The 27,709-nt window shown below is 38.0% G+C and overlaps 1 protein-coding gene across 1 annotated transcript in view; it reads left to right on the top strand.

The window, feature by feature from the left end:
* Nucleotides 1-795: 795 nt before the first annotated feature.
* Nucleotides 796-27,709, top strand: part of Dop1 (dopamine receptor, D1) — a 38,999-nt gene continuing 12,085 nt past the window's right edge. Inside the window, exon 1 of the mRNA XM_086902682.1 lies at nt 796-838. Coding sequence (XP_086758808.1) covers nt 824-838 — 15 coding nt within the window. The 5' untranslated portion in view covers nt 796-823. The remainder of the gene's footprint in view (nt 839-27,709) is intronic.

Here is a 27,709-nt window from a genome sequence, read left to right as displayed (position 1 = left end):
GATATCGAGGGATAAAAGCGAGGCCTCCCTCCACCGATTAAACGCCCCGTCGAGAGTTTGCAAGAAGCCATTTACTCGCCATTATTCGATAGCGGATAGAAGAATTAACCCCCTCTCCCTGATCCAGTTAACCAACCTGTTCGATGCATTTATATATCGATGGATACACGTGTGACACGATGGGCGCAATCTTCGTCGAATAATAGCGATCGAATAATTCAGGGAGGCCGTGTCGTGCGGCCCTCGTATAGGGGGTTAATTCGACGTCCCTATATACCCCCTGTACACTTATTATATTGGAAAACTTAATCGAGTTCGAATTTCCACGATTATCGAAAGATAAACACCCTCGCCGGTTGTTTTGTTATCACCGTGTGCGGTCAAAGCCGATTTTAAGCGACGATTTTTTTCACGCGACGATGAAAATCGATAGGGGCTCGTTTTCTTTTAAACTCGTTCGAGAACAATAATTGAACCGTTCCTCTCTCCGAAGGAGGCACCGATAAATGCAAAGATGCCTCGTTAGAAGGTGGAGGAAAGAGACGGGGGAGGGATAAATAAGCGGGGGAATAATTCGAATAAGGAGAGGAGAGGAGAGGAAGGAAGGAAGGAATCGAAAGGGAAACGGCAGTGGAGGTTGGTCCGCGCGAGAGTTTCGCCTGCTTTTTCGAGGCGAAAGGAGGGTGGAAAAGAGGGGGTAAGCGAAAGAGGGATGGCGAGCGAGAAAGGGAGGGAGGAGGGGCGCGTGGAGGGGGTGAGAGGAGGCTGTGCTCGGGGTGCGGAAGAGTCAGTGCGCGGCGAGGCGCGCCAGCTGCCGCACGTCATGATTCTATCCCAGGTGAGCCACGAATTTACCCAGAAACCATCACAGCACGCTCTCTCCACTTCGAATCGTGACCGCCAAAAAATTCGCGATTCTATACGTGTATATATATATATATATATGTATATGTGTGTATATATGTGTGTGTATATATATATATATATATTCGCGATGGTCCTTCCTCTTTCACACTCGTGCATGAGAACGAAGAAGTGTTGTGTGTGGCCGAGCATAAAAGTCGTGTCATCGTTTCCTCGCTTTTCTTCCCAATTTTTCTTCCCACACGCACAAACACACACCACAGCACGATCGATAGTACGAAGCATGATCTATCTCCTCTTCTCTTCCTGTGTTTTTTCGTTGTTCGTCCAACGTGGAGATGCGCGACGAGATAATGGGAGAACGGTTGAGAGCGGGCAGAGATGGGGCGAGAGGCTGGACGAGAGAGGATAAATCAAGTGGCTGTGCGACACGTCGGATCGAGGAGTTGATGGGGAATCGATCCCCTGCGCGGAGAAGCCCGCTTCGCGAGTTCCAAGTGGCAGGGAAAAACGAGGAGGCAACGCTCGAAACGCTCGAACCCCTTTTCTCCACGTTTTCGTCCACGAATGTGTTCCCTCCCCTTTTCTCTCTTTCTTTTTTTAACGTCGAGGAGACGTTTCTCGGCGGCACCCCATCGCCCTGAGGAGAGCGTAAAGCGATCCTACGCCGCGTTTCAACAAACTTTATTTCTCGACTCACTTACGACGAACGCTTTGTTTGCCCCGCGTAATTGATTGTCGAACGTGAAATTAATCTCTTCCACCCTGCCGAGCGTGATCTCCACCATCCGGTGAAAATTCCAATTTTTTTTTTTTTTTCACGCGGGAAGGAAGAGAGAGAGAGAGAGAGAGAGAGAGATGTCCTCGATCTTTCAACGATCGAGACCGAGATCCTTCCGCAACAGGTCCCCTTCCTCTCTCCTCCCTTCACCTCCTCTCGACATTCGCGATTTCTTCGAAATCTGGAGAAGAGGCTGCTTCGTCCCTGTCGAAGGACGAGAAGGAGAGAGAAATTTAGGAGGGGATCGAGATTTTTTCTCGACAAGTTTCCCTGGAATTCGGGGGAGAGAATTTTTTCATTTCATTTGAGGAGCGATATTTTTCTGGAGAGGGGATACGTCCTACGTGAAGATTCGGGAAATCGGAGTTGGTGCGTCCGAGAATTTCGAGGAAGTGTTGTGCCTTTTTCTTTTTCTTTTTTACTTTTCTTTTTTACCTTTCAAGGATCAAATCATCAAATTCGGAGGAGATCGTTGAGTGAGAGATGAGAAATTGTAGGATTCAAGATCGTCGATGCCGATTCGGCCGATCGTTTTCGCCGATCGACGAAGGAGGAGGAGGAGGAGGAGGGAAACTCGATTTCGAAGAAGCGAGAGTGGAGAAGCGAGTTTGTAAAATACGAGAGGAAGGAAAAGAAGGAAATCGTGGGATGGAATGGAAAATATCTTGGACGATGGCCGAAATATCCCCAAGGGACGTTCGTTCGACGAGGAGAAGAGTTTATTCCATTACGAGTACTCTTGTATTCGAACGGAACGGCCTCGAGAAAAACGGAGGGAAAATGCGAGCGAAACGATGAAAAACTCGCCTCGTCGTGTCCCATCTATTATTCCAAACTCTTCGATGGATGAATGTATAAACACCGTTTCGAGCAACGTTGGCGAACGATTCGAAAAGGAAAACGAGGAGAAGGCTCGATTTCGACGTATTTGATTCGACGAGGAAATTTAAAAAGGAAATCCCAGCTCGAAACGAGAAAAACTCCTTATTTTTCGAAAAAGGTATTCGTTCCCTCCCTTCCTCGTTAACGATCCTCGAGGGAGAAGGGAGGGAGAACACCCTTAATCGGGATAATTATTCTCGTCGTTTGCTCGATCAATCAACCGCGATTCGATTTAATTTCGGCCGACCACGACACCTGTCGGAGTTTCGACAGTTTCTCGAGGAATCGAGGTGGAGAGAATTTCGAGGTAAAGCTTTCTTAAATCTCCGGATTCTCCTCGAGGGAGGAAGGAAGGAAGGAAGGGAGGGAGGTAGGAAGGCGTCGTGTCCTTTCCAAAAGAATAGGGAAACGATCCTCCTTGTAATTACAGAGAGAGGACTCTCTCTCTCTCTCTCTCTCCGTCTACTTTTTCTTTACGCAAGCATGCTGACTCCGGGAAAGGTCGCCACCCCTCCGTTTCCATCCGTCGAGGATTTACCTGTTACGATTCGCCCAAACGAGAATCGTGACCGTTCGATACGATTCCTACACGCGACACAGCGTGTCTCTCTTTGTGTCTTCTCTTTCTCCTCCTCGAAGAGACGAAGAGGGTTTCCTATGTTTGTCAAGTTTGCTAATTTTCCGATAATGGAATTGCAAGTTTGGATCGGTAGCAGAGAGGTGTAATTGGTTTTGAAAATTTCTCGAACCGTGGATGGATGGATGGATGGAAATTTTCGAAACGTTTCTTTCTTCTCAGTCGAATGTGAGCGAAATTATTTGAGTTAATAGATTGAGAAATGTCGATGTCGTTTCTTGTGATTTTTCGATATTTTCGAGATTCAAAATTCGAATCTATAATGAATTCAACGAGAAATGAATGGAATTCTTGTGTCGACGAGACAAAAGTTTTCGATCTGATAAAACTCTAAACTTGGACTATAAATTGGTAATAGTTACGAATGATTTTGATTGCTAATAGTCTGATTGATTTTGAAAATATTTTCAAAATCCAGGATGGAAATTTTCGAAACGTTTCTTTCTTATCTCCCGCTTCTCGGTGATTCCGAATCGAATAGGACGAAAAAGCGAGAATAAGAAATTATTTGAGTTCAGAAGAAGATTCAAAATTCGAATTACGAGTCTGTAGTGAATTCAACGAGAAATAAATGGAATTCTTGTGTCGACGAGACAAAGTTTTCGACCTGAAAAAACTCTAAACTTGGATTACAAATGATTTCGATTATGATTTATGATCTGATTGATTTTGAAAATATTTTCAAAATCCAGGATAGAAATTTTCGAAACGTTTTTTTCTTCTCGCGCTTCTGATGATTCTGAAAATCGAATGGGACGAATAAACGAGAATAAGCGAAATTCTTTGAGTTAATAGAGATAGAGATGTCGATGTCGTTCCACTTTTGGTGATTTTTCGGGATTCAAGGAGATTGAAAAGTCGAATTACGAACCCATAGTGAATTATACACGAGAAATAAATGAAATTCTTATGTGGATAAAATTCTAAATTTGGATAAATTGGTAATAGAACGAGAGTTTAATTGGTTTCGAAAATATTTTCGAATCAGATAAAAATTTTCAAAATGAAATTCTTTCCGCTTCTAAGTACGATGATTTTTCGATAAGGATTTTTCCACGAGAGAAAGTTTTCGACGATCTGATAAAACTCTAAATTTGGATAAATTGGTAATAGAAAATGAGAATCTAATTGCTTTTGGAAATGTTTTCGAATCAGAATGGAAACGTTCTTCTGATAATTTTATGAAAATTTTAAGAAAATTTAAGAAAATTTGGATTATGAATCGAATGTGTCATTGTTGAAATGAAGTAGTTTCCGTTTTCGATGATTTTTTCGAGTCCAGTAATGAATTCAACGAGAGTTGAAATAAATAAAATTCTTAGATCGAATGAGACAAAGCTCTGATAAAACTCTAAACTTGAAATATAAATCGATAATAATTAAACAACGGAATCCAGCTGTTTTTCAAAAATCTGTTGAAAATAAGTAAATTTTTAAGCATCAAGTGGAAATGTATTTATGAAAGAAAATCCGAAGGCAGTGACCGTTTCGATAACAACCCATTATTCCGCTTATCTTGTTCGATCTGATGGATTGTCTGGTTGGGCAAACGATTGCACGCAAACTACTTCCGGTCAGAAGTAAAGGGGTTGCCTGTTGCGCCGTTAAAACCACAACTTTCCTATCAATTAATTTATCGACCACCATATTCGCGACCGATTCTTTCGAATCTTAAAATCCAAAAAAATATATATTTTCATATCCTCTCTTTATTTCGTTCACGTTTCTTCTCGCCACTGTTTTCAACACGCCTGTTCGAGTCGCGTCTGGGTTAGCCAATCTCGAGTTCTTAAGTTCGAGTCAAGCTTGCGATCAAGACACTCTGCCTTACCTCGCCGTCTATGATAAATCCTCTTGACCCGTTTCCATTCCATATTTAGTTGACCAAAGTTAAATATTATACGAAAAAAATGTTCACGTGAAAGCGATGTAAAAACGAATATTACGAATATTATACAACTTCTCTTCGAAGTCATCATTCCATTTTAAAATTCCTCGTGTGTTTTCGTCGTGAATTTATTTGTGCGTGAATTATCGCGATACCGTTGACTTAAACGATAATTCGTAATAAGGGGAAAAAATCGTGTTCGAGGAAAAATCAATTCCTATGCTTTTTCTATGAAATATCCGCAAAATATAAAATATCCTTGAAGAAGAAGAAGGAAAAAATTTGGACGCACGAAAAATTAATTTTGCACGGAATCAACGATATCTAGATAGACGGTTGGTCTCTCTAGATTATCAAACAAGTGCACGCCGACGTTGATACGCCGCTAACTCTCTTTCCGGTTTGCATAAACCGAATAAAGTTTTCTCCATTGAATTACCACGGTTAGGTTGATCCTAATTAAGTCGCGGATCCTCGAAAACTTTTCGATCGAGCCCGCTGTGCGTAACGTTTTAGTTGGATTTACGTGGATATTTCCCCTCCTCCTCCTGAGTACACAGAGAGCACGCAATGGAGTATGTCTCGATATTAAAATTATTAATCGATAAAGTTAAAAGGGAACGTTAATTAAAAAGATTCGATATTCCGTGTCTCGTTTATTAGTCGTTTGAATAAATATACGTATATATTTGTTAGGATAAATTGTCGAGTAAATCAATTTGGGATTAATCATCTTTTTTTTTTTTTTTCATATTTTATTTGTCGTTATTTGTCGTTTTCGATATCAGATTATTAATAATAATGTTTATAGAAAATGAGTTTACACTCGTTTATCGATTTGTTAATTTCAATAAATTCTCGAAGTATTCGTACTGCTTTTATCCTATTTATTCTTTTTTTTTTTTTTTTTTTAGGCGATACGTATTATTGCTTTTATCATTTTTTTTTTTAAGATGAATAAATTGCACCGTTTTGTAGATCTCCACAACGGAGTAAACTTCTTTATTTGAAAAGTAGAAAGATGCGTAGAACTTCAATTATTTCAAATTGTCTTGGGGAAAGAAAGAAAGAAAGAAAGAAAGAAAGAAAGAAAAAGAAATGAAGAGAAATGTCAGGAAAGAGATAAGACGTTTTCATACAATCCGTGCATTTTAAAAAAAATTCTCTGAACCGACGAAAGCTTTTTCAAAATTCATCTTACTACTGTTGATAATAATTACGGTTATTAATTAAAAATTCTAGCGCAAAATTTTTTCAACTTAATCTCTCTTCGTTCAACACATTACACATTTTTTTCAATCGTCGTCAATTTTTGCCTTTAATTGAATTCAATTGGTGCATCAACGAAATGAGTAAAAATGGGAAATCGAGTCGAGTTTCCTAGATTTAATTATTGCCACGATACAATGTAATTAAATTTTCAATTTGAATTTCGAATCACCCGTTTAATTCCAACCTTTGCATTTGACAAATTCTATATGGGTCGGGGATCGATAGATCTTCGATCGGTCGAGGAGCGGGTTCGAGACGACCATTCAACCCGCTAACTAAAGCACCCCTATTACACACCGCTCTGTGTATACATACTGATACCAAGTGTAAGCCGTAGTGTTTGATTGAATCGTATGCCTTCATTATTGATACTATTGAGAACTCTATCAATCGAGAACTATCGAGGGATTTCTCTTTGTTTGCCCACCCCGTTTCCCCGACAATCCTTTCTCCATCCAAACAATCTTTTTCATCCTCCTATTCGCCTATTAATAAAGCGTTAACTGTGAAATCTCGCGATTTCTTCCTCTTCTTTTTTTTTTTTCTTCTTTTGGATATTCCCGATTTCGAAATTCCCTATTTCGTTACATCTTCTTCTTCTGCTTCTTCATCCGCTTCTTCGTACTTTTTTAATTCTTTCACGGTTCACATTCAAAATATAAATGAATTTGGAATTGTATTGTGTCTTTTGGGATATTCGTTTGGGATTACGAAATTCTAAAATTTCTTTCATTTCTTCCTTTTTGAATTCTCCGGTTAACGTCTTTTTATAACGATGATAGAATCAATAGAATATAGAATCAATTCAATATTTTTTCATATTTCTACTTTCTTGTTTTTAATTTTTTCGTAGCGATAGAATCGTAGATCAATTCGTCGGATATAATAAATCGATTTTGAAAAATATACATTTTGGAATATTCATCTGGTTGCTTCGTCACTTGTTCTTCACTCTTTCGTGATGGTGGTGATAAAATTTTTAGATCAAAATTAAAAGGTTAATCGTCTTTAGAGATCAACCCTTTTGGACATTCGTTCGAGTTCGAGATAATCCGAAATTCCGTTTATTTCTTCGTTTATTTCTTCCATCCCCTTCTCCGTAATTCTATAAATTCGAAATTCGAATCTAATTCGTAACATCCCTCGCTCGAACGATCCATTCTACCACTTTTTCCACCGTCTTTTATCCTCTCCTAATGATCCTCGTGATCCCCGTAATGGCGTAAAAAGGTGAGCAGTCGGTACGTACTGAATCCGTGTAATTCACGTTCTTTGAGAATTACATATCGAAATTCATTGAATCGCCGATATAATTACAATCGAGTTAACCAGTTCCGCACCGAGCTCTAGTTAGACGCGTTAATTGATTCCTATTCCTTTTTTTTCCCCCCTATAATATCCTTCCACACGATAAATCAACATTTTCTCGCAGAATAAGTATAAATTAACCGCTTGCGCTCGAGAGGCGAGTCTCACTCGCCATGGGCGTTTTACGCTGCAACTCGAGCGATTTATGCTAGATGTCTCCGATTAATAAGAGCGCGTTTACAATTAATTTGTAAACAGGTCTTTATTTCTCCATTAAGAAATGTATAAAATTATTTTACGTATTAATTTGTAAATAATAGGCTCCTTAGATCTTTATCTCTTTATCAAGAAATGTATTAAATCATTTTACGTATTAATTTGTAAATAGGTTCTTTAAAACTTTATCTGTTTATTATTCAGGTTATTCGGAAAGTAATTTCGTTTTTTCACACGAGTGTCGCTAGTCGAGCGTTTATTCAGCCAACTTCATTCTAAACCGTGTTATTATTATATATTTTAAGAGTTGACGTTTCATGGTGTATTTGTAAGAAAAATTCGTTCGATTCTGTGCGATTGTGTTTCTCGTGTGTGATAATAAAGATCAAAAGAAACATTTTCGGTATATTTTACTTTTCCATTATCGAAAATGTGGAGAATGCTGTTCAAGGAAGAAAAAAGTTACGCGAACTCTGTGGAGAAGATGTATTAACGGTACGCCAGTGTCAAAATTCCCGACGATTTCGACGTTAAAGATGCATCGCGTTTATGGAAGACAAAATAAAGACACCGATCGAACAATAATATATCGAGAAATTGCTACGAGACCGAATTTGTCGAATTCGACGTAGTGTTTCATTGTCACGAAAAAAAACGAAATTTCCGAACAACCGGAAATATTAAGAAACGTATAAAATGTATAATATCGTCATAATATCGTCGCAAAATCATTTCGAGTTGCTATTTTGCCCGAATGAACAGCACGAAGGGTTAAAAATTATAATCAACTCTCTCGGAAACGAGGGAAGTCTTGCGTGTCAACAATTCCCGATCTTAAACTTCTGCACGGGGAATCGTGCCTGTTCCATTTGCCAGCTTCGCTTATCTCGTGCAACAAACAACAACGATAACCCACAATCCAAACAACGCTCGCCTTATACAAGTGATTCTCGCGGCTTACGTAAATAGCAGAAGCCCGGTGCACGGTGATAATTCACAGTGTGTTCGATGGGGAAGGTGATTCGAAGAGGAGAATATCAAGCAGGCGTTTCGTTACGTCTGCTATTCCTCGCTCGATCGTTCCCGGGATAGGGGTCGATATTTCGAGTTGGTTGCTCGATAACCGAATACAAACGAAATTTTTCTCTATCGATGAAAACGAGTCGAAAACATTTAGTTTCGAGATTATTTATCGTGAAATCAGATTTCAATCGGATGGTAAATCGAGGTTGACGTTCTCTCCTCTCTCTCTCTCTCTCTCTCTCTCTCTCTCTCTCTCTCTCTCTCTCTCTCTCTCTCTCTCTCTCTCTCTATCTATCTATCTATCTATCTATCTATCTATCTATCTATCTATCTATCTATCTTTCTCTCTTCCTCTCTTTTATCCAAACTCTTTCAGCTCGTTCCAGAGCAGAATTTCACTGATAATAGGGAAATGAACGATTACGAAATGTGCGAATTTTCACGAGTCATCTTCCTTTTTTCTCTCTACTACCTCTCCCCATCGGATAACGATCAGGATAAATCAGAGATTTAATCATCACGCTGGGTAGACAGGAACTCTTTCAGCTCTCGCGACAGAAATCGAAAATTTCGAAAGGTGGATTTATTTCGGAATTTGGGCAAAAGTTAAGAAGGAATTTTTAGAATCATTACTAATTTTCATTTTCCAAAAAAATCTACGATAAATTAAATTATTTCGACGAAGTAATGAAAGATCAAGTTCTTGGTAATTTAAAATCGATCTGTCCTTTTATTTTTTCATTTATTTATTTTCTCCTTCTCCATAAAGGTACAGATTTCCGCGAATTCCGAAATCATAAATCCATAATGAAACACGAGTACAACGCGTTGATGGCCATGTACGGGGGAATTCTCTTAATTAATCACCGGCGGCTCCATTTTCGCAACGCGTTGAAGAACAGGGGATCGCATTAACGAGCGAGTAGTAACGCAAAACTGCATTACCGGTGGGCCGGGGAACAAAGGACTTTCGACCTTCGTCCCCGTTTGTCCAATTGTTTGTCATTTAATTAAACGGCATCGAGTCGAGTGAAATTAAACGAAGCAATTTACCGAAGCAATTCGTGAGAATAGGCGTTGCAACCTGAATGAAATCTATCGCGAAATTAAAACGAAGCTCGTCGTCACTTGTAAACTGCCATCGTCGCGTGCACTCTTTACTTTTTTTCAGTCGGTAACGCTGCTAATACGAGACGATAATAGGAAACGATGAAATTTCGCGAAAAAGAATCGAGGAATCATCGTCGAATTTTATCGTCGAAAAAAAAGAAAAAAGAGTCGATGCTGGGATCTCTTTCGAAAAAATAATTTTATAGTTTCGCTCGTTTCACTCTGGAAAACGAAACTTTATATTGTATATAAAATTATTATCGAATGCAATCGTGTTCGAATCGTTCTTCTTGAGAAATTGGATGCGCTGATGTTAAGGCTTCTCCATCTGCTTCAACGTTATTCTCAATATAGTTATCGTCGTATTTTATCATCGGAAAAAAAAAAACTGATCTCTTTCAAAATAATTTTCGATTTTATGGACTCATTTTCTTCGTCTTTGGAAAACTTTATTATATAAAATTATTATCGAATGCAATCATGTTCGAATTATTCTTCTTGAGAAATTGGTTGCGCTGATGTTAAGGCTTCTCCATCTGCTTCAACGTTATTCTCAATATAGTTATCGTCGTATTTTATCATCGAAGAAAAAAAAAAAAAAATAACTGCTAGGATCTGTTTTCAAATAATTATAATTTTCGACTCGATTTTTCCTTCATTCCTTCTTTATTTTCTTCGTTTTTCTTCTATTGTTCTCGAGGGAATTGGATGTTAATTGGTCCTCAACGTTACTTTCAGTATCGTTTCTTCAATTTCTCGTCAAGATATCATATCCTTTGCCCCTGGGAACGAAAAACTTGAAAGCCAGGTCCGATATAGTTATTTCTTCTTTTTTTTTTTTTTTAGTAGACGAAATCTGAAACGACGAAGATATCGACGCAAAGCTTGCCGAGCGATTGGAAGGTGACGTTCGACAATAACGTAATAATTTTATCACGTTAGTCGGCGAACTTTATTGCGAGAAAAGAGGTTCGCAACATCAAAGATTTTTATGGGGAGGGAGCGAAAAAAAGGATTATGGATATCCTGTTTACAGAGGAAAAGGTCGAACGCTTGATCACAATTATCAGAGGATTGATGAAGTAAAGGGATGACGCTACGAATGACGCAGATGGATTGTTATCGAAATGTTCCCCCTTTGGCTAATTATTTGCCTATCGGTCGCAGGGTAATCAACGTTTCGAATCGAATCTCGCCCTCCCTCCCTCCCCCTCTCTCTCTCTCTCCCTCTTCTCATAAGCCTATATTACACAAGCTCGATGATTATCACGAAATTCCTATATTTCTCAGAAATATCTATAATTAGAAATGGGATGATATATAAAATATACATGTTTTATGCAGATTAGACAATATCCAATATTTCGAATATTCTATGAACGTTTTTAGAGTTTTAACTCGAAATTTCTATCCTACGATGAATCTAAAATATTACCGAACTCGTCGAAACTTGGAAAAACAGTGCTTTCTAAGTATTCGTTCTAAAAATGCTGCGTAAAATATTCGAAATGTGCGTGTCTTTTCTGTCGAAGAGACGAAAATTTGTTGGTTATAGAGGCATGTACCATTAGAGGAATGTATATATATATATATATATATATATCTTTAAAAGCGATAAATAAGCATTCGAGAGAAAAATTTCGAGAGTTAATTTTTCGAAAGTTGTTTATAATTAATATAGCACCGCGTCGAGAGCGAAAGTCATCGTCCGTTTAAGAATCGCTCTCGGCAGCGTCCACTCGTGAAAAATATTCTCGAGAGAAATTGTTTCTTAGATTTTTTTTTCTTTTTTTTTTCTTTTTCTACTTTCAAATATCGAATATCGGTTAGAAATAAACCGTTTTCCAATTCCAAAGTTCGAAATCGATTCGCACAAAAATGATTACTTTTCAAACTTAGTTTCACTCGCCGAGATACTTTATTCGTTTTCGAATATTAATCGGGAAGAAAGAAAATTTTAAAATAAAATAATCCATTAAACGAAACTTGATCGTTGAAAATGATTCGAATTTACGGATTATTTGCATATTGAATATTGAATGAAACAATTTAAACTTTCATCGATCTCGTTTAAAAAAAAATTAAAAAAAGAGAGGGAGAGATCCTCGACGTGATTAAATCTGATTAAACGCGAATTAAAATACATTAAACTCGGCTCTTTAAACAGAAATTTCAAAGGCGGCAATTAACTCTAACGCTAACTAAATAAGATGAATCCATCTCATGGTAATCCATCTTATAATCCACCACTTGTTTATACACGTAACCACTCGAAACCAACATATAATACGTATGTATTATATGTAAATGTATTCCATACTCGAATCGTTCTCCGAATAGCGTACGAGATTCTTCCTCCTCCGAGCGTTACACATTTTTCTCTTTTATCGTTTCGTATCCATCGCGATGGTATTTCACCGGTTGTTGGTAAAACAGTTTCGTATTATGGATATTTTGTCGTAAATCATTCGGAAAAAAAAAAAAAAATGTGCTCGCTTTCGACGAAAAGCTTTATCCGTCGTTTAACGCCACTTTCGAAGGCATCGATATTCCAGTCGAAACGCTTAAACCTCTTCTGCTTCAATAATCGAGACGTGTCGCGAAATTTGTCACCGAACGCTCGAACGAACGAAGGTCGAGATCTCTCTTTCGAGATCGCGACAACGACGATTCGTTATCGGTGGAGAGGTGGTGGAGATACGACGATGGATTCCAAGTCGTTGGAAATAAATCACGAATCCGATCCTCGACGTGGTCGTATATCATGTTTGGAAAATGTAGATTCCCGCACACTTTTGTTCAATTTTATCTCCCTTTCTCCGTTATTCGGTTCGGGGAAAAGTTCGGTTAATCATCGGCATATCTTCAGAAAGAATGGAACATTTTTTTCGAATTGTGGATCGCGAGTCATAAAGGGAAGGTATAAAAATTTTTTTGTTCCAATTATTATTATCATCGCTTGGAATGAATTTTATTTTATTTATAATCTCTTAAATTATTCTCTCAATTGAATTAAACGTAATTTAATTTTTTTTTTCTTGCTTGTTGCACGAAGAGTAGTTAGAGTTTATTTAAATATCGTAAAAGAGGGATAAAATTCAGGAAAAAAACACTGGAACAGGATATAACTGGGTTAGTTAATTCAGAGTAGATTCTTGATTTTTTTTTTCTCTCTCTCCTTCTTTTTATTTCAGGAAGTAGCCGGTAGTTGGAAAAAAGAAGCAGAGGTTCTCGTGGAATGAAATTGAAATTTCTTTAGAGATAATTTTCTCGAAGATTTTCTTTTTTTTTTTCTTTTCCGTCCATCCCTCCCTTTGCACGACTACCCGTCGCTGCCCGATTTATACACACAGGTATAAAGTTAATTCGATAAAGCTTCGATGAGATCCTTAATAAATGGCCAACATTTTGCTTGTTCAAAGGCGATCCTTTATTCCATTTTGACGATTCGCTTTGTTATCGGTTAAAAAGTTGAAGTGAATTAATACTTATTCGGCGGATACTTTCTTTATCCGGATAAAAAGCGACCATTATTCCTTTTCGCGATTATCCTTTATTCGCGAGGAGGAGAGCAGGACAGGAGCAGAATCGAAAAAAAAAAAAAAAAAAAAGAAGAAAACATCGTCGTAACACATTACGATGGATCAGTTCCTCATTTTCCTCCATCCATAAACGTTTGTATCTTCGTCGAAAATTATTCGCACATTTGCTTTCCAATTTCGATCTCGATCCGTCATAGTCCATTCTCATTTTATCATCTCAAAAATCGTAAAATAACACTTTCTTGGAGATTTCTTTCCTGGAATTTGCTTTCGCGTAGGAGGAGGGAACGAATTCGATCGATCATCGGGCGAAATATACTCTCGTGGAATATTTACTTTTTCAAGGAAAAAAAAAAAAAAGAAACAGCGAATTCGACCAATTATCGCAAATCGTTATTACATTCTCGATACGAAATTGCTCGTTTCGAGATCTGAAAATTTAGCCTGGAAGATTTATGAATTGTAGCCGATGCAAAAGCGAGGTTAGCCGGAATCGAGTCCGTGTATCCCGTATATGCACACCCCGATTACCCACTCCTTACTTGCCCAACTTGCCCCATAAATTAAGACGAATATATACAACGATTGTTTGCACACTTTCACGCTTTTATCCCACATTGTTGATCAAAAGCAAGAATTACATGGACGATCGATGTAATGACTCGTCCCTAATAAATTGGGGACAAGTAGACAAGTGGTGGCGCGTAGCGGTGAACGATCGTATTTACTTTTTATCGCGTCAATTATTCGCGCCAATTAGAAACGAAGCCGAGTTGAAATATTTGTTTTAAGAGTAAACGGCAAGGATCAACGGTGACATTGACGGGGTAAATCGACGGGCAAATATTCTTTATATATTCGTGGTAATCGTATCTCTTTTCTCTCGCCAATTATATAGGAGCGAACAAGCTTTTGAGAAGCAAACGTGAGGACGATGAAAAAAAAAAAAAAAACTCTCCAACGCTGTATCCATTGAGATATTGAATGGTGATTAAATCGAAATGCAAATTGTGCACGCGAAATATCGGGATGATATTTACGCGTTGGCATAATTTATCGTAATGTATGCTCATCGATGCCCTCCTTCCCTTTCCTTCCCAATCCCCCTAATTACATTATCGAAATCGTGCAACGGAAACACGTGGGGACGAGGGATTAACTCGAGAACGATACGGAATCGATAAATGTATAATATCCAAAATAACGTGTTGTATCCTTCCTCGAGCAACGAATGCATATTCTTAAAGGTCGGTTGACGATGACGTGGCACAATCAAGTCGAAGAGTAAGCGTGTAACGTGACGTAGGGAAGGAAGGAAGGAAGGCAGCGAGTAAAATTCAAAAGGAAGGTTATGAGATCGAGTCACGGATAGAGATAACGCCATAATAACGATGCTATCTTCTCGCGATTACGACTCTTGGAAAGTTGCCGCCACACCTTAAGAGAGATAGTTAAAATATTATATCCGAATCTGGGGAAGTGGGGAGGAGGGAGGGAGTGGGGAGAGAGGCATTGTTGCCGTTATCCAGCGTTGAACAAACTTCTTCGAGCTCGACTCTCGAATATCCGGCTACGATCAAGTCAAACTTCGCTTTTCCATACAAATTTAAACGATTCTCCAGAGACACGATTCATCTTCGATATCGATATCGATTTTCTTTTTCCCTTTTTCTACGAAATGGTAATCGTTGTAATCGTTTTTGCAAAAATAATAATTTTTTTTTTAAGAGGAAAACATGCAGAAAGGTTTTCCCATAAAACTTGCATATCTTTCGAAAGTTTCAAAGATGCCTTCTCTCTCAGGAGATGAAGTCTTGGAATATCGAACCCTTCCTCCCTCCCACCCTTCCAAACCTTTCCATTATCAAGCTTTCCATTACGTGCTTTTAAGGAGGATTATTAAAAATGACTAAAGCCGACGAAACTTTTAGTACAACCTCTGAAAAAAATGATTCGAAGAGAGACACTCTTTCTCTCCCTCTCTCTCCCTCTGTCGAGTCTTGTTCTCGCCACTCGATCGTCGAAGTGAATACGCTAAAAAAAAATAAAGGGACGATGATAAATGTTCGGTTGTACCTCCCCATTTTTCTCTCTTTGTAAGATTCTTGGTAGATTCTAGTTCGTTGTGACATCGTCCCCCCCCCCTTCGATTCATTTATTTTTGTTTGTTCCTTCCTCCCCCTTCCTCGTGACGAGATTTCGAGAGAGAGAGAGAGAGAGAGAGAAAATCTACTGCTGAAGCCTGCGATAATTAAAACGCTTAATTGGAAAAAAATCACGACTATGCTTGTTAATAAGGTTTTACAACAAGTTATGCGTTGGCAGCCAAGGTACACGAGAACTTGCACCGTGCATTTTTATTAATTAAAACGAGAAAACGAGGTTTAATACGTGGAGGTTCAAAATCGTGGAGTGGGAACTCCTGCTTTCCTTTTCTTTTTCTCCCCCGATAATTTTTATATTCGTCCAAATTTATTTAGACGGGGTTGAGAGGGGGGAGGGGAGGGGGAAGAACGAAAGAAACGAAACGAAAGGCAAATAAGGAGAGCGTGATCAAGAATGAAAGGATTACTTTTCAAAGAGGAAAGGAAAGAAAAACTTTCGATTCGTTTGAGAGAAAAAAAGTAAGAAACGTAAGAAAGATGCTCGAGCGTCTTTTCTTTGCCTTCCTTTCTCAGTTTCCTCCGTTAATTTTCCACCCCATTACCTTTCCATTCTGTAACTCGAGCCGGTGGTGTATTCGATGGAAAATCGAGGGACCGGGACAGGCCACTTCGTTACTTTCTGCAATCGAAACGCGTGAATCTATCGACGTGCCGCTCGATACCAGCTGCGCGTAATCGCATTGGAAAATGAATTTCATCTGGCCAAGAACAAATACCGAAAATTCTTTTCTCTCTCTCTCTCTCTCTAAAATGGAGAAAAATCGCCACGACTCGACTTTTAATAAACGAATTATGAATTTTGAAAATAACGGTAATAACTCTTGAATTCGCGAGAGAGATCAAGTATATTCGAAATTCTTCTTTTTCGATTCGCTGAAAAATTTCAACAAGTTTTTTACATCACTACTAATAATTCATCAACGGGATAAAAATTCAATCCCACGTTTCATCGAGTGATATAATATTTTTAGATAAATATTATTTTAGATAGAGGGATTTGGGAAGGGAGAGAGGGAGAGGGAGAGAGAAAGAGTGATAAAAAAAGGAGGGAAGAGACAAGTCATAAGCAAACGTACAAATAAATATTGGACGAACGAATATTTGATTTATAACTTCAACATCCTGTTGATTTGAAATTTATGAAATCGAAGTAAACAATCGGATCAGCCGTCCTCCGTGAACAAAAACGATTTTATTATTCGCGTATTTTGTATTCGTTACTACGTTTTCACATCTATTAAAATGATTGGTCTTTTTAAAAAAAAAAATAAATAAATAAAAAAAAAAGAATATGAAACGCATAATTGGAAGCGATGCGATCAGAAGCGATCGTAATACATCTTTGTTTGCTCTCATCTTCGCGGGCAAAAAAAAAAAAAATATCTATCTTGCAAAATAAACAACCGACGGAGGGAGGGGAGGGGGTAAATCTAATTTCGGGGGCTGAAGTTTAAAACTCATTCGGAGGCTCGTTTATTTATTCATCCCTTCCACCTGAGCCATCGCATTCGTTCACACAATTTTATTGTTTTCTACGCCAACATCCATCCCTCATCGTCCATAATTTGTAACCCGTTGCAAAAATATTCTCGAGTTTCCACTTTTTCTCTCTCTCTCTCTCCACACTCTTTCTTCTCTTTTGTACTCACTTTGAACGTCGTGCGATATTAGGTTACATGTAAATACATTCGAGACGCGTTTCGTGAACAGAAACTCGCTTCTTGGATTTGGGAATAAATGGCTTCGAGAAAAATGGAAAGGAAAAGCCGTAAAGGCGGTACCGATTTTACGGCTGTTCCATTATATTCCCTCCATTCTATCAGGACAAAAAGAAAGCTTGTCGTTTCATTTTAAATTATGCTCAATTATCGAAGCGGACGGCGATGAGCACGATTTATGCGAAGGAACGAAATTATTCTTCGAGACGGTATCGTTCGTGCACAACGTATAGACGAGATATTAGAACGAGAATCAGTGTTATTTTTACCTTTCGATGAACGATATACTTCGGACGAGATACTTGATACTCACAGTGACGCGTGCAATAATATTATAGCGGTATATTTCGTCCGTAGCGTCGTGTACGAAATATTTCGTCCGTGGTGATATATAAACAATATTATACGGCAGAATATTTCGTATGTGGTGATATACAAACAATATGCAGAATATTTCGTGGCATTATACGCAACGGAATATCTCATCCGTAGCATTACTAGCAATATTGCATCGAGAAATATTTCGTTCGTGGCGCTATACATGGAATATTTCGTCCGTGATGATACACAAACAATATTGTACTGCATTTGAACATTTCGTGACGCTACTAGCAATATTGTATCCCGAAATATTTCGTTCGTAGCGTCGTATACGAAATATCTCGTCCGTGTTGTTACTAGCAATATTGTATTGCGAAATATCGGTGTCATGTACGAAATATTTCGTCCATGGTGATATATAAACAATATCGTACTGCGAAATATTTCGTCACATTACTAGCGATATTGTATCGGAAAATATTTCGTGCGTATAGAAACAATTATTGTATCGTGGAATATTTCGTGGCGTTAAACGCGGAATATTTCGTCAATGGCGTCACACCGGCAACGTTGCATCGCGGAATATTTTGTCATATCGTACGCGAAATATCTCATCGCAGAAACAATATTACGGCGCGAAATATCTCGCCGGTGGCTTCAAACAAAGTTGAAGAACGCAGCATCTCTTCTAACTATGCACTTTAAAGCTATATCAATGCGCTTCGTTGCCATTTAGATTTTTCAAAGAATATTCACACGCAACAACAACTTTTCACACCTCATTTTCGATATATTTTAAAACTATTCCATTTAGATTTGAAGAAGTATCGAAAACTTAAATATACACGATATATATACACGCACATTTTTCATCGAGCAGCCTCAATTTCGTTCATCGGGCACATATTCCGGTCCATGGATATATTTTCGAAGGGAAATTACTTTCTTCGCTCTCGCAGTTTTTTCACCGTGAAACGAATTTTCTTTCGAATCGAAGGAAAAATTGCTCTCGAATGCCGGTTTTAATAACGACGCCACCGGAATAATTCCTCTGTCTCCTCCCCACCCCCCGAGTACTTGACCGAGAATACAACTACGTATTACGACTCGTAAACTCGATATTCTTCTCTTTGTGATAAAAATAAATATTCCTTTATTGCTCCCCTTTCCCTGAAACGGCGGGATTCACCGTTTAAAAAAAAAAAAAAAAAAAACAGAATCCCGAACGCGGCGTAAGCGGCACCGACCGAATCAGAAAATAGGTTATCCATTCCGTATATCCGTTTCTATCCGCAAATTTTATCTCCAACCAAATAGAAATTCCGATTTAGCGTGCTCGATGAACGCTTTTGGAAAACGCGCGATTTCGGGAACGCGATTTCGGGAACACGATTTCGGGAACACGATTTCTCGAGGAGGCGTCCAAAATTAATTCCAGCGAGCTAGGTTTTCAACGACCGCTTATCAGGATCGTTTCTATTCTTCCACTACGCTTCTCCTTTTTCTTCGCCCGTCGTCCCCCCTCCTTGTGCCTTCAAATTACTTGGAAGACCAGCCGCGAGGGAGCGCTGGCCACCTGAATTCGAGATCAGGACAATTCTTTATTCCAGCTTTCCTCCCGTAGTTGCCAAACTTCCTGACACGATATATTCAAGGATGGGAAAAGTTCGTTCGCGTGGATCAAGGAAGGGAATAGGAAAGAAAAAAAAATCAATGGGTTAGATGTTCCTTCCTTCGTATAAAAGGATCTCTCTCTCTCTCTCTTTCTATGCATTTCTTTGCGTTTAAAGGAAAAATTGTGATTCTCGAAAGAGACAAACACGAAAGATGTTTTCTCGAGAGTGGAGAGTCAAGATCAAAAGTGGTGGATCAAAGGTATACGAAACACATTTGTACCCAATGTGTTCTATAAAAATATCCTCGTGGAAAAATCAATTCTCTTATTTTCAAGTTTTAATACAATAGCCCAAGGTAATCCAAGTGCTGCTCTCTTCTTAAATCGTCAGACTGCGTATATTTTCAATGACGATATTTGTAATTGTATCACGATATTATTGTAGTATGATTATGGTATTATTTATGAAATGAATCGAGCAAAGATGTAGTTGTGAGGTAGGATGAAGAGTACAGCAGTAAGAAAAAAAAAAAAATAATAAAATTGATTTTTCTTAAAGGAGAAAGATCAACGACGATTTATAGGCGGCGGTGTAAACGTAGATACGACTTCACATTGAATATTTTTCGCGATGATGATGGACAAATTGCTATACACGCAATTTTCACGCGATTGATAAATTTATATCGCTCGGCGTTGCTCACGCTGTGAAAAACCAACGCACCCATGATCGATATTCCAATTTTGCGACGTGATCGATCTGACTTGAGACCGAAATAGAAATCCTTTATCGGATGAACGTCAACATTCCGTGCAATAATTAAATACTCGGGGGAGGGAGGGTATTCGTGAATTCGACGAAATTGATATCGATATATATATATATATTTTATATCGAATTTTCAAAGGCACAGATTTGATAAGGAAGGATCATCGTATTATTACTTTTTCACAACAACTTTTCGAATCCCTATCTTTTAAGAAAAATAGACTTAACCTTAGGATCTGCACACTCGCATCTTCGTAGATTTAAAAATAAAATACGGCAAGAAGAAATGATGATTCTTCATAATTGAAAGCTTCCGAGAAAAAAAATATTTATGCAACAAAAAGAAAAAGATGATTTTAAAATTCAAACTTTCAAACTTCAAACTTACAAAAATTCCAAATAATACAATCTTTTCCCATCGACCCTTATTAAAATCCTTAACGTAAATCCTTGTCGAAACACTATCGTCCACCTAGTCGAACACACTATCCATCACGAGCGTTTTATCGACATTTGAAATTCCATTATTATACGGCCCTGTAAACGAGAATTACTGCCATCCATCGGTCTGGATTGGAAATGGAAGAGGGGGAGGGGAGGAGAGTGTCCTCCAACGCGACGAGTTCGCGTGTATGACTTCCTGCAGAAGCGTGCATGAATAAAGATAAGCAATCTCTCGACCTGAAAAATTATTTTCGACACGCGTTCTACAAATGTGTTTTTCCATTGAGAGACCAAGCACTGCAGAGAGACCCTCCCCTCCATTCATCTCTATTCTTCCGCGACAATCTCCCCGAGTCGATGCGTTCTTTTTATTAACCTTTCTTGAAACTTTCAGAAAATTTTGAAGTAAAACCTGGCAAAGTGTTTCTGCGTTAAGATATATATATATATATATATATCGAATTCGTCGATGAAAAAAATCTTTATTTTGAAGGAGACGATTTTTTTTTATCGATATGTGCGATCGTTTTGGAATAATAAGCGTTGTTTTTTGCTTTTCGTGTAATCTCGATGGATTGCACGAAAGAATCGTGTAGAAGCATTGAGGAGCAACTCGATTGAAAGAAAGAGATGCGAAATTGCGCTTCGATGATATAATGGCGCGCGATTTAAAAGAACGTCCGCGGTTTAATTTCAATAGTAGAAGAAGAAACGATGTCAAAAAGGGTTTGGAAATTGTCGTCGGGATTTTGGAACGAACGGGCATGGAATTATTGCGAAATTATTCTGCCTGTCTTCGCCGCCAACGATTAACCAATTTTCTAATATCTACTTTTCGTTTTTCTCAATGGCGACATTTAAACAAATTTGTGTAGTAATAATTATCTCTCTTCTACCTCTCGTCATTCAAAAGTTACGCGTCATAATCTTTCGTTGCTTCTCCTTTAATCTTGCCATTCACGGGATGAATTACGGCGATTGATCAAATTTGCTTGCTTTTTATTTTTTGTATATAAGAAAAACAAAAAAAACTGTTTGCAGTTGATCGATGGAGAAACACGTACGCGCGTGTGATCAAATATGACGGCGCAGTATGCTTATTCACATCGATAGGCGTGTTATTTCCGAAACTCGTATATGCGAGGTTGGTTCGCAAATTTCCGGCAGCCGATATTTCAGTCGGATAAATGGACGCGTACTAATTTTAGAAGCGAAATCGATCTTTTCGTCGATCGATCATTTGTTGGAAAAAAAAAAAAAGAACGAAGAAAGTATATTTGCAAGTATATTTACGTATTTCTTTTTTTTTTTTTTAAATGCAAATATGTATTTAAATGTCGAGAGTTATTTCATTTTTTATTAGTAAACAACGTGATAAGAGAGTCCATAATAATTTGCATTCTTAGCGTCTCTCTCTCAGTGAAAAATAACTTGATGCGGATGAGAGTAACATTGATGGAGATGGAGAGCAACATCCTCGAGAAGAATAATTTCGAGGACGACTGCAATCGATAATTATAATTTTATAGACAAAAGTTTGAAACATTTCCCCAGAAATGAAGAAAATGAGATCCGAAAGATCGACTTCAAAGTTATTTTGAAAGAGAATTCTCCGATTTTCTCTCGGATTCTTTTAATGAAAAATAATTTTCGAGAGAAACTTTTTTTTGGAGAGTTTTGATATACGCATGATTAAAAAAAATTATTACAAAAAATACGCTAATAAATATTAACGTTAGTAATAAAAGAACAAGCACAACTGTAAGACAATCGTGTGCAAATCAAAATGTTAGAAAATAAGGAAAAACAGTGTTCGACAGTGTGCATAATGCCCCCCTCCAGATACCGAAAGAAAGAAAGAGAGAAAGAGGAAAAAGCGAAATTAGCAAGCCAATTAGCATTGTAAACACGTTTGTCACGGTCTCACCAAGTGCCAAGCGAGAAGAGGAACACATTTCGCATTCGAGGCACGCACGCGATCGAGTTTTTTTACGATCCCAGTCGTCAGCCATCTCTCCGCCAATGAAATTCCCTTTTATACTTTAGACACGTGAATTCCTCGTGGTGATTACGCGGGGAGAACGAGAAGACAATGGCAACCATCGTCTCTTCAAAGGATAATTTCATTTCGCACGAATCTTTGCAAGCGGAATACTCTTCCTCGAATAATAACGGAAATCCATAAATTCTCCTCTCGACAGATTCCATTCGTTTTCTTCGTAAAAAAAAAAAAAAAAAAAAAAAAGAAGAAAAGAAAGAAAGGAAAAATAATAATTCATAAAGAAATTACAAGAATAACTTGGACGATCGATTTTCGATTATCAAGATAAAACAAGAAACGCGCATACGCGTTTAATCCGTTTTGATTAACGAAACGGAATTCGTGGCAGCTCAATGTAATCTTTGTTTCGAGTATTAAAGAATAAATTTAATTCCGTTAAAAATGGGAATTCGTAGAAAAATCGAAATTCGAGATACAATTGGAGACGAGGAGGAGACTACTTTCTCACTCTTCTCCCTCCTTCCCCCCTCCCCCCAATTTCGCATATTCCCCTCTCTCAGCCTCTCCGTATCTTTTTGTCCCTCCACAAAGCCTATCCACCGCGTGTTATCGATCTACGTGCACATATATACTCGTCACACACACACACGCAAGCACACACGCGCACACACGCACACACTATAGTAGAAGTCTCGATAATTTTCTCGACGAGATCCTACAAGTGAATTCGAGGTTTTCCATGGTTCGAATCTTGGACCGATTCCGTTTCCTTGCCCTCCATCCTCGTAACATCCGCCCAACCCGATTGAATTTGCAATCGGTGGTAACGTGCAACAACGTTACTCTGTACTCGAAAACTAATTCCAATTCCTACCCGATTAACCGTTTCTTTCGTAGAATTAATTAGAAATAATCTGATCCACTCTGCCGTTGGACGCAATTGTACTTGTTAGATGCAAGAAATGTCTTGCTAAGAATCGCCAATTTCTATATTTTTTTAAAAAAATAGAAAAGAATGTAGAATCCGATTAAATATTTATTATTAATTTATAAAATATTATAAATATATATTATTCGTTATTTAAAAACGGTATAATTTATAATCTCTCCTCTGTAAGGCTTTAATCGCACGGAAACGTGGAATAGATATTAATTATACGTCCGAATCGAAATTTCGAGTATACTGTGCAACTTCGAGTGATCATTCGCAATGATAATAATTTTATTCGTGGAAAGCAATCGAGAATGATTATTGATACTCGTAAAGCGAAATTAATTCCGAGGAATGGGTGTTTTTAAACTTTTTAATTTCACATTTTACGAATGATCCCTGGTTTTTCTAGATAAAAATTAATATTAAAACGAAAATTTTCTGCTCGCTTTTTTCGAATTATTTTTCGCATAAAATTCGCAGCTTAAATTACGAGAACTTTTTTTTAAACAAATCACGTCTCGCGTATTATACGTCGGCTCAATCTTGAATAAAATATTATTGGTACGGATAAACTCGAGACAGTTTGCCGGTCAAACTGCAAACTCGATTTTTAATTCGCGAAAAAGTCACCAGGTGGCGAACTGCGAGCTAACTAATAACGAGGATTCGAAACTGAATCATTGTTGCTTCTAGCCTCTAACGACTGATCTCGTTAACGAATCGAGCATAAGTTATTATGAATAAACAGAAGCGAGAGAGTAAATTTCCATCGAGGCGTGGATATAATATTCGTATTGAAACCGTGCATTTATAAATCCTCTTCTTCTATTTGCAAATATTAATCAACGAGTAAAGCATTCGGCTCTTGCCATGGAAACGTTATATTATCTGATATTCGTGCGACAATATCGGTTCAAAGAGTGGAAGGAGAGAAAGAGAGAGAGAGAGAGAAAGAGACTGACTACTCATCATCGGTATGCTACAAAATCATTTGCCCATTTCAACCTGCTGAACTGATAAATAATCGCTTAACGCGCCTATCATCCTTTCACACGAGGATTATCTTTCAAATTATTCGGATTTAATCGATCCATACGCGTGTCCGCCCTTCTTTCTCCAAAGTACATTAATTTTTAACCGTGATACAATTTCAACAGAGAAATGAAAAGTGTTAATCTTCTTGAAAAAAAGGAAAAAAGAGGTGAAAATAAAAAATATAATTTATGTCTATGTGGATAGAAGCAAGTGATTCTCAATTTGTGAATATTCATGATATCGTCTTTAGAGATTATTTTCAGGAGAAAACAGTAACTGCTTCAAAGGTTCGAAAGTTGATTATTCTCAATCTATGAATCAATGTGATATATCTTATTATGGTGTTTACGTTTCGAAACTCCATAGGTTCTCAATCTCGTGATATGTTTTTAGATGTTGCTCTCTCTCTCTGAGAATAGACTTTTTTGAGAGTGAAAATTACTCTCGTGGTGAAAAATATCGAAGAGCAATTCTCAAGTGTATGTATCCACTTAAAACACGATACTTTTTTTAATTTTTCCTATGTTACGTAGGGTATCAAAAGTTGGTTGGATCATTTTGAATATTGCGGAAGAAAGTATCGCAACACCGCGATACTTTGTTGAGTGAAAATATAATGAAAGAGAAGGAACTTACGCAAGCAAGGTGACGTTCGGTTGTATATATATTTCCAAGTGTCCATGCATTATCGGTATATCGATTTTAAGCATGGCGAACGGCTTCGATAAAAATATCGGGAATTCAGGCTGAAGCAAGGGACTGGAAAAACCGAAAATAGGCGGCGATGGTCGTAACGACGTTGCTGCAGCGACATCCGTTCACGATCTAGGCTCACACCCTCAGACAGAAGAAGCTTTAAAAGCCTGTGCACACATTGCCCTCTGTTAGAATCGAGGCGAAAGCGTTTTGCCTTCGAGACGACCGAAATAGCGCTAATCGTTATTGCGCCTACCCGTTACAAATTCTGAACGTTGAAATAGAGAGAACAACGCGCCTCTCGTCGATCTTTTTTTCTCGCAAATTCGTCGAACACAACATTTTAACAAACGCGACACATTATCGATGTCTATATAAATTCTCTTTCGGACTAAACATAGTTATCGCGAAACGAAAATATAACGAAAGTTTTATTTAGATAGAAAGTTGGAAAAAAAAACAGGACGTTTCACCCAACGTAAAATTACGTAAATTTCACGCATGATAATTAGCGTGCATATATTTCACGAACGAATTTATGGGAACAAGTTCACAACCGAGCCAGTTCAAAAGAGCCACGCGGGAATAACTTTTTTCCTGGCTCGTTCGTTTTCATTCAGGCTGATAATTGTTGCAAACTTTTAATTAGAAAATCTGTTAAATAATCTGAGTTTTCGATGCTGAGACTCGTTCGTATTAGAAACTTGGAATAATGCACGGGAATAATAATGGATTGTTTGTCCAATCTCGACGAAGAGAGAACATCTTTACTCGATTAAATATTAAAGGTTACGATTAAAAGTAAATAAATATTATATGAAAAAAATAAGAAGAGGTGGAAATTTGTCAAGAGTGAGTAGAATCGTGCTATGAAATATTCGATCGGGTTGTTTTGATTTTGATGCGATTCCCAAATGCAAGACACATATCGACATTTCGTAACTATGCATGCATAATATGTACTTCGTGCCGTGAATATGTAGCTTTATCTGTCCGCATGGTTTCGGTCAATGGCCGACATTGGTCGATATACTAATATTCAACATACGACTAGTCGAATTCTAATTTTGCATATTTCGCCTCAACTGACTACGATAAAGTAATCTCTAGCCAAATTCTAATTTTATATTCAGCTAAAAAGTTTCCATATATCAATAAACGATAAAGTATACTGTCGACTCGTGTTTAATTTATATTCCAACAATTTAATAATAAAACAGATGTAGATCTATCGATTAAGTTTTTATAGTTCAAAAAATTGTCATGATATACTCATAAACTATAGTCGATTATATTTAATCACTTTTGACTATTAATAATTTAACAATAAAATAAACGTGGATCAGATGTATTGCAATATATCAATCAAATTCAATTGAAAAATTCCATCGTATATCTACCAATAAATTACATTCCATTATTCTTGACTATTCTTCAATAATTCTTCCAACGATTTAACAAAATAAAGGTAAATCAGATGTGTTGCAATATAGTCAAATTCGGCTAAAAAAAATTTCCATCGTCCACCAATAAACATTACGTTCCAATTTTCTAATAATTATAGCAATAATAAAAATAAATATGATATATCAGATCTGTTCTTTGCCACGATTCGACGACCATTCAATATAACTATCTTCATCCAATAATTTAACAATAAAACAAATGAGGTTAAGTGAGATTTAAAGGAAGGCAGAGATTTAGGCGCGAAACTAACCGTACCGTTTCTCGCAAACGCGGCGTAGTTGCGGCGATGCAAGACGTGCATGCCACGATGAAATTCCGCGTAGGCTGGTTGATTGCATCTACCCGTTGCATCTGGCGTTGCATCTACACCTACTAGTCCATTTACACACGTTCACACTTACAATGGCCCGATTATACAGCATGTTACTTGCCGCCACGGATTAATGCACCAAGCATTCGATGCACCCTGCCGTGCATCCACCCATACACCCACGTAAGATACGCTGTGTACGCGTACGAAGCGCCCCTGTCAGTTTAACATCAACAACACACGGACGGCTAATTAATTCGACGATACCGAAAACCGCCCTCTGCGACCCACTATTATCGCCTCTTCCCTCCTCCTCATCCGCAGTAATATGCCAACTACCACGGATCCGATCCTGTTCAATGTCTATTCAAATCTAACGCGGAATATTCATTTCACACCGATACCATAACCATTCCCTCTCGATCTGTTATCCCGAGTTTCGAAAAATTCACTCCGCGTATAACGTTCGACAGTATTCGTGAAAGGATCTCTTTTCAAGGATCCAAACGAAAGAGACGAACGCGTGCAAAAATATCGGTAGTACGGCTCATTTATTAGATCGCGTGAGTGATTTAAAGTTGAGACGAGAGATGGCGGGATGGGCGACGATGGCGAGACGAGCTCGTTTAATCAGGCGTGGAGAAAAATTTCGTTCCTCAATAAAGTGGATTTCGGATAGATGGAGTTTATAAATATAGTTCGCTGCTCGG

Source organism: Apis florea, unplaced genomic scaffold (assembly GCF_048593485.1).
Source record: "Apis florea isolate Af1SG1 unplaced genomic scaffold, ASM4859348v1 contig_2272_pilon, whole genome shotgun sequence".
Classification (NCBI taxonomy): domain Eukaryota; kingdom Metazoa; phylum Arthropoda; class Insecta; order Hymenoptera; family Apidae; genus Apis; species Apis florea.
This window is presented reverse-complemented; position numbering and strand designations above follow the sequence as displayed.